Here is a 7,893-nt window from a genome sequence, read left to right as displayed (position 1 = left end):
GGCAAATATCTTCTTTTCCATTCATCAATCAGTGGAATCCTTCCCATTGTTTCTTTTATCTCTCAGTGCTGGTTTTATCTACCAGCAGATCCACTGCTTGTTTGTAAAGACAAATTTGTCTTTCCTCTCAGGAAGTGACTGGGCTGAGCACACTCCATCCCTCTCTGGCCCTAAGGCTGTGCTGCTGCTGGGGTTGGTCACCCTCTGTCTGAGGCTCTGAGTCCAGCTTGTGTTGCCATCCCACAGAGAGAGAGATTGCGTAACTGATGCTATTCATGAAACGTACACAATTGGCGTAGCCTGCAAGATTGCATAGCTGCAATGGCTGTGGTGTCACAGAGAGGGGAAACACTGGGGCTGCACTGGCTGTGGTGTCCCAGAGAGGGGAATGCTGGTGCTGCCATCGCTCTTGTGTCACAGAGTGGGAATGCTGGGGCTGCCTTGCTCCTTCTTTTAGTAATTTTGGAGCCTTGAAGTGTCTTGTAGGCTCTGTCAGTTTAATTGGGAAGGCTAAGGAAAAAGTGTGAAGCTGTGGAGAGCTGAGGTGAAGTGGCTGGGAGAAAAGAGAAAGAAAAGAAAGAAAGAAAGACGTCAGACAAATAAGAAGCTGTTGATGACCTGCTCGGCCGTGTCCGTGGTCTCGTGGGACATGAAGTCAATGAAGGCCTGGAAGGTGATGCTGCCGCTACTGTTGGGATCCACCAGGGCCATGATCCGCTGGAACTCTGCGTTGCCCTGGGGGAAAGTTGGGAATTCTGGGGGTTTTCCAGGGAATTCTGTAGGTTTTCTGGGAATTCTGGGGCTTTTTCTGGGGAATTCTTGAGGTTTCCTGGGAGTTCTGGAGCTTTCCCAGGAATTCTGGAGGTTTTCCCAGAAATTCTGGGGGTTTTCTGGGGAATTCTGGTGATTCCCCAGGAATTCCGGGGTCATTTTAGAGCTTTTCAAGGGGTCCCAGAGGTTTTTCCCTGGGAATTCTGGAGCTTTTCCCGTGATTCCCCTCCCCTTCCTCCCATCCAAGGGATGGAAAATCAGATCAAAAATCAAAAGAAGGAAAAGAAAAAGGTGCAGGAGCAGGAAAAGGAGATTATTGATCGTTACCAGGCCAGATCCTGTGGGGCCCAAAAGGGCTCAGAAATCCTTGGAGTCCATGCGGCATTTGGGCTGAGAGAGGAGAGAGAAGAGGAGGAAAGGAAAAAGGAAAAAAAAAAGAGAGGAGAGGAGAGGAGAGGAGAGGAGAGGAGAGGAGAGGAGAGGAGAGGAGAGGAAAGGGAAAGGAAAGGAAAGGAAAGGAAAGGAAAGGAAAGGAAAGGAAAGGAAAGGAAAGGAAAGGAAAGGAAAGGAAAGGAAAGGAAAGGAAAGGAAAGGAAAGGAAAGGAAAGGGAAAAGGAGAAGGGAGGAGAGGAGGAGGAGAGGGAGAGGAGGGAGGAGGAGGAGAAAAGCAGAAAATCCGTTAGAGGAGGAAACTGGCCCAGAAAAGGAAGGAAAGGACAGAAGGGAAGGATGGAAGGAAGGGAAGGATGGATGGATGGATGGATGGAAGGGGAGTAGGAACAGGAAGAGGAAAAGGAGGAGGAGGAGGCAGCAGTCAGGACCTGCCGGTCGCTCTTGACATCATAGCCCAGGCTGATCAAACAGGCCTTGAACTCCTCTGGCCCCAGGGCCCCACCGTGGTCCTGGGAAACAGGGGGGAAAGGGGGAAATGAGGGAAAAACAGGACACAATTCCCACATTCCAGCTGGGAATAACCCCTGGGGCTGCCCCGGGCTGGGGGTCACCTACAGATCCCTCCAGGATCCCCCTCAGGATTCTTGGGATCCCAACCCCAGGATCCCAACCCCAGGATCCCCAGGATCACAACCCCAGGATTCCCTGGATCCCAACCCCATGATTCCCCAAGATTCCCAGGATCCCAACCCCAGGATTCCCCAGGATCCCAACCCCAGGGTCCCCAGGATTCCCAGAATTCCCAGGATCCCAACCCCAGGATCCCCCATGATCCCCCGGATCCCCAGACCTTGTCGAAGTGGTTGAAGGAGGCCCTGAACTCCTGCATCTGCTCCTGGCTGATCCCTTTGGCGTCGCGGGTCAGGATCTGGTTCTCCACCTCATTGATGGTTCTGGCGATGGGCATCAGCAGCTGCTCCCACCCCACGCCGAGGTGCTGGGGGAGCACGGGGCTGTCAGGGGGGACAGTGCCCCTGGGAGGGGTCCTGGGCCCTCCCTGAGCCCAGCCTGATCCCCTGGGAGGTGAAAGAGGTGAAAATTGGAAAGCTCCTAAATATATGTTAGAGATTTAAAGAGTTGAAACTCTTGATTTTTATGTGTTATAAATGTGTATTATAAAATTGGCTTTTCGCAAGATGTGTGCTATATGATTAATAACATAGTAAGGATATAGGATTTAAGTTTATTTCTGCTATTGGTAAAAGAAGATTAGATATAATGGGAGTAGTTGATGTAAGTGTGCTTAAACTGTCGGTTTGGTTGGGATAACATCCAGTGAACATGTAAAGAAGACTCTGCTACTGATAACACCAACTATCAGCATCTACCACTTGCAGAAAGCACGGACCAAGGCCCAAACTGGACGCGATAAAAAGGACACAGCCATGAAACACGCATGCTCTAAAAAGGCGGACCCAAGGAGGGGCCATGCAAAACAGTTCCTGGAATATGGAAACTAGTTTATGGAATTTTATGAATATTCATATATCGATATAACGGGAAGGGTATTTAACGAGTGTCTCTGAGAAAGCAAAGGGTGGACTTGGCTTAATGCCAAGTCACCCGGCTGGCCGTACTTGGCTTTTTTTTAATCTCCTAATTGTCCTAATTATTTTATTAAATATAGTTTTTAAAATTTACCAAAAAGTGAACCTCGTTTTTCACATTATGTAATAAATGTATTAATATTTTAAATGTTGATAATTTTTAATTGTAATGTAACAGTGAAGAGCCACCTCTGTGGTCCCCCTGGGGGGGCAGTGGGGGGGGGCTGCTTGGTTGCTGGAGACCGCCTGCGGCCCCCACCCCCACCCCTGATGCCAGAGCGGGCTCACCTAGCATCAGGGGAGCCTGCCCCTCCCCCAGACACCGGAGCAGGCCGCCCGCCGCCGGGGTCGGGGGAGGGGGAGCTTGCCCGCCCACCACCGAGGCCACGGGAGAGCCCCCGTGGCTGCTGGTGTGCCGCACGACTCCCACTTGGCTCCCCGGCGCTGCCGCTCCTCCATGCCCACTGCAGAGACCCCAGCCGCCAGAGAAGCCGAGGGTGAGTGGGGCCACCCCGGCCCTAACCCCCGCTTGCCGCCGCTGCGGGCTTCTGTCTCCCAGCACCCCCGTGATCCCTGCCCACAGCGGCCGCCATTGTGGGTCTGCCCCGGGCTGCCCCACCACCGCTGGAGCTGCGCTCCCGGACTCCCCGCCGCTGCCGCCACTGCCGGAGCCATGCTGTGTGTCCCCGCAGCCGCCCGACTCCCGGCCCGGCCCCGCTCCCACACCGCTCCTGCTGCGGAGCTGCCAGAAGCATACACACCCCCCAATCAAAACCGCGAGACCCCCGAGCCGCCCGACTCCCGGCCCGGCCCGCTCCGCGGTGCCCGCTCTCCTGCCGCGCGGCTGTCCCGCTGCTGCCAGACCCTGGCTCGACTCCCACCATGAGCTGCAGCGCCGATTGCAAAATAACCCCTTCGGGGTGACCCCGTATCATTGACATGTAAATGAAAAACCCTGGTGTACACTGGGACTCTTTTTAAAACCAAAAAACCCCTATAAAAACAAATCAACATAAGATTTAGACCCACAAAAGGCAGTATTAAACCGTGTATACCCTAAAGTATTAAAGAACAATTTTTTTTGTAACTCGCTGTAACCTAAAGGTACCCAAGAAAAGGCAAGACCCCAAGCCAACCCAACAAAAACAAGAACTCCTTGGAGATTCCCAATGAGGAAAGAGTTCTCCAGCTTTGCAGGAACTTCCAGCTGCAAAGCTGACCAGGACCCTCCTCCTCAAGGGTGAACCCCGCTGCTGATCCCTCGAGCCACCCTTGTAAGAGCTGATTAATAAAGGCATTTTAAGGAGAAAAATATTATCTCTGCCCATTGTAAACAGGAAGGGTCCTGGATCATCCTGATCCCGCCCTGATTCCCTGGGAGGGGTCCTGGATCACCCTGATCCCGCCCTGATTCCCTGGGAGGGGTCCTGGATCACCCTGATCCCTTGGGAGGGGTCCTGGATCTGCCCTCATCCCCTGGGAGGGATCCTGGATCCACCCTCATCCCCCTGGGATGAATCCAGCACCTTCTGGAGCGCCCCAGTCCCTCGGGATGCCCCCAGTTCCATGGGATGGGATCCCAGGATCCCAGCTGGAATTCTGCCTGTGGGGGATCAGGCCCTGGTGCCCCCCCAGGACCTCCCAAACCCCTGTGGGATCCCTGTGGAACCCCTGTGGGATCCCTCCCAGCCCCAGGACCCCCGTGGGACTCCTGTAGGACCCCCCCCAGCCCTGTGGGACCCCAGACCCCACCTCCATGGTGTAGTTGGAGTGCTGGTTGTTGAAGATCAGGGCCTGCTCCCCTCCCTGGGACCCCCCAAACCCCGTGGGACCCCTCCCAGCCCCCTGGAGCCCCGATCCCACCTCCAGGGTGGAGTTGGAGTGCTGCTTGTCGAAGATCAGGGCCTCCTGCACCAGCTGGTGCTGCTGGTCCAGCAGCTCCAGGTTGGCTTTGTACTCCACCATGTTCTGCTCGTACTCCTTGAGGTGGTTGAGCTGATCCTCCAGGGTCCTGTTCATCTCCATGGAGATCCGGCCAATCTCCTGGGGGGCACAGGGGATTCCAGCCTGGGACCCCCGGGGATGATCCCAGAGGGCCCTGATGGATCCCCCCCGGCGTGATCCCAGAGCCCTGAGGCAGGAATTCCATCCCCTTTGCCAGGAGAACACCAGGAGATCCCAGCCCTTGTCCCAGTTTTGAGACTTGGCTATGGAGCAACCCCAGAAATTATTGAAATTATTGAAATTATTGAAATTATTGAAATTATTGAAATTATTGAAATTATTTCACTTCTCCACCGCCCCACCAGGACAACCCCGAATCCCTAAACCAGGATTTCCAGCTGATTTTCCAGAATATTGACCCCATTGATTTTAGACCTGGGCATGGAGCATCTCCCTCCAATTACTGAAATTATTGAAATTATTTCACTTCTCTACCACCCCACCAGGACAACTATGGACCCCTAAACCAGGATTTCCATCTGATTTTCCAGGAGAACACCAGGAGATCACTGACCAACTGCTCCAACCCTTTCCCACCCCTTTTTTGACCCCAAAAAGGGCTTTAGGGGAAAAGAGGGGGAAATGTGAGGGGGAAAGGGGAGGGAAATGTGAGGAGAAAAGGGCAGGAAATGTGAGGGGGAAAGGGTGGGAAATGTGAGGGAAATGTGAGGGGGAAAGTGTGGGAAATGTGAGGAGAAAAGTGTGGGAAATGTGAGGGGGAAAGGGTGGGAAATGTGAGGGAAAAAGGGTGGGGAAAGTGAGGGGAAAAGGGCAGGAAATGTGAAGGGAATATTGGAATCCCCACAGAATCCCAGGAATTGCAGCTGAGAGTTGATTTATCCCCAAAACCCCCCAAAAATGGCCCATTTTGGGTCAGATCCTGCTGAGCTCCGTCTTGGTCTGGATCCAGGGGCCCACACCGTTGGCCTGAGTCCCAAACGGCCTCCGCAGGTGCTCGTTGGAGTTGTGCCTGTTCTGCTCCTCCTGCAGAGCCTGGTCCCTCCTGGGCACCAACGGCTGCACCTGGGGAGGGGAAAAATGGGGAAAAGTGATGGGAAACTGAGAAATCAAATGGGGAAATGAGGAAAGGGTAAGGAAATTGCAGGGGAAAATGTTTCTCTGAAACCAGGAATGGCTGGGGGAAAATGGGGGGAAAATGGGGAAAAGGTGATGGGAAACCTGCTGGGAAACTGAGAAACCACACAGGGAAATGGGGAAATGGGGATGGGAAACTGAGAAACCACACGGGGAAATGGGCAGAGGGCGAGAAAACCACAGGGGAAAATGTTCCTCTGAAACCAGGAATGGCTGGGGGAAAATGGGGGGGAAATCCAGAGAAAAGCTGACAGAAAACTGGGGGGAAATCCAGGGAAAAGCTGGCAGAAAACTGGGGGCAAAATCCAGAGAAAAGCTGACAGAAAACTGGGATGGGATTAGGACGAATACGGGGAGGGAAAAGTCTGGGAGTTTGGGATGGAGTTGGGAAAATCCTGATGGAAAAGGAGGAATGGGGCTGGAGAGGGCTAGGAAGGAAATGATGGCAAGTGTTAAAACCAGAAGGAAAAGGGAAAAAATTGGGGTAAAACAAGAGCAGGAAAGGGGCTCAAGGGGCTCCCTAGGCTCTCCCAGTTGGAGTTGATGATGTGGGGGGTGACGGAGGTGTAGGGGTTCTGAGCTGGCAGCTGCAGCCCGTGGAGCTCGGCCAGAAGCTGAGCTTCCCCCTGGATGCCCAGGATGGCCTGGCGCTCCTTGTCCATGTCTGGTAGCGTCGACTTGAACTGGTGGTGGGCCATGATCGGAGCCTGGGGAAAAGGGGGAAAACTGGGGAAATGGGAGGGGAAAAGGGCAGGAAATGGGAGGGGAAAGGGGAGGAAAATGTGAGGGGAAAGGGGAGGGAAATGTGAGAGGAAAGGGGAGGGAAATGTGAGGGGAAATGGGTGGGGAATGTGAGGGGAAAAGGGTGGAGGAAATGGGGAAAAACAGGTGGAGGAAATGGAAAACCAAGGCAGAAATGGGAAAACACAGGAAGGTAATGGGGAAAATGTGACACCCCCAACCCGGAAGTGGGAAAACATGTGACACCCCCAACCCAGAAGGGGGAAAACACGTGACACCCCCAAACCGGACGTGGGAAAACACATGCAGAAGTGGGAAAACACGTGCGACCCGCAACCCAAAACTGGGAAAACACGTGACACGCCCCACCCGGAAGTGGGAAAACACGTAACACCTGCAACCCGGAAGTGGGAAAACACGTGACGCCCCCAACTCGGAAGTGGGAAAACATGTGCGAAAGTGGGAAAAGTCGTGACACCCCCAACCCGAAAGTGGGAAAACACGTGACACCCACAACCCGGAAGTGGGAAAAAAGTGACAACCCACCCCGGAAATGGGAAAACTTGAGCGAAAGTGGAAAAACACGTGACACCCCTAACCCAGAAGTGGGCAAACACGTGACACCCCCAACCCGGAAATGGGAAAACACGTGCGGAAGTGGGAAAACACGTGACACTCCCAACTCGGAAGTGGGAAAACACGTGCGGAAATGGGAAAACATGTGACACTCCCAAACCAAAAGTGGGAAAACACGTGACATCCACAACCCAAGACTGAGAAAACACGTGACACGCCCCACCTGGAAGTGGTAAAACACGTGACGCCCCCAACCCGGAAGTTGGAAAACACGTGACACCCCCAAACCCGACGTGGGAAAACACGTGCGGAAGTGGGAAAACACGTGACACCCCTAACCCAAAATTGGGAAAACACGTGCGGAAGTGGGAAAACACATGACCCTCCAACCCAGAAGTGGGAAAACATGTGACCCTCCAACCCAGAAGAGTTGGAAAACACGTGATGCCCCCAACCCGGAAGTGGGAAAACACGTGCGGAAGTGGGAAAAGACGTGCCACATGCAACCCAAAAGTGGGAAAACACGTGACACCCCCAACGCGAGACTGGGAAAACACGTGACGCCCCCAACCCGGAAGTGGGAAAACAAGTGACACCCGCAACCCAGAAGTGGCAAGACACGTGACTTCCCAACCCGGAAGAGGGAAAACACGTGACACCCCCGGGAAAACACGTACCAAAAGTGGGAAAACAAGTGACTTCCCAA

The 7,893-nt window shown here is 53.7% G+C and overlaps 1 protein-coding gene across 1 annotated transcript; it reads right to left on the bottom strand.

Moving 5' to 3' along the window:
* Positions 1-558: 558 nt before the first annotated feature.
* On the bottom strand, positions 559-4,796 carry LOC310909004 (alpha-actinin-4-like; the record flags this gene model as incomplete). The annotated part of the gene is made up of 4 exons (XM_083860526.1): positions 559-735; positions 1,593-1,673; positions 2,015-2,161; positions 4,524-4,796. The coding sequence occupies 4 exons, from the start codon at positions 4,794-4,796 to the stop codon at positions 592-594; spliced, it is 645 nt and encodes a 214-aa protein (XP_083716652.1). The 3' UTR covers positions 559-591.
* Positions 4,797-7,893: the final 3,097 nt, after the last annotated feature.

This window comes from Zosterops lateralis (genome assembly GCF_965231275.1).
Source record: "Zosterops lateralis genome assembly, chromosome: 1".
In the NCBI taxonomy this organism is placed as follows: Eukaryota; Metazoa; Chordata; class Aves; order Passeriformes; family Zosteropidae; genus Zosterops; species Zosterops lateralis.
This window is presented reverse-complemented; position numbering and strand designations above follow the sequence as displayed.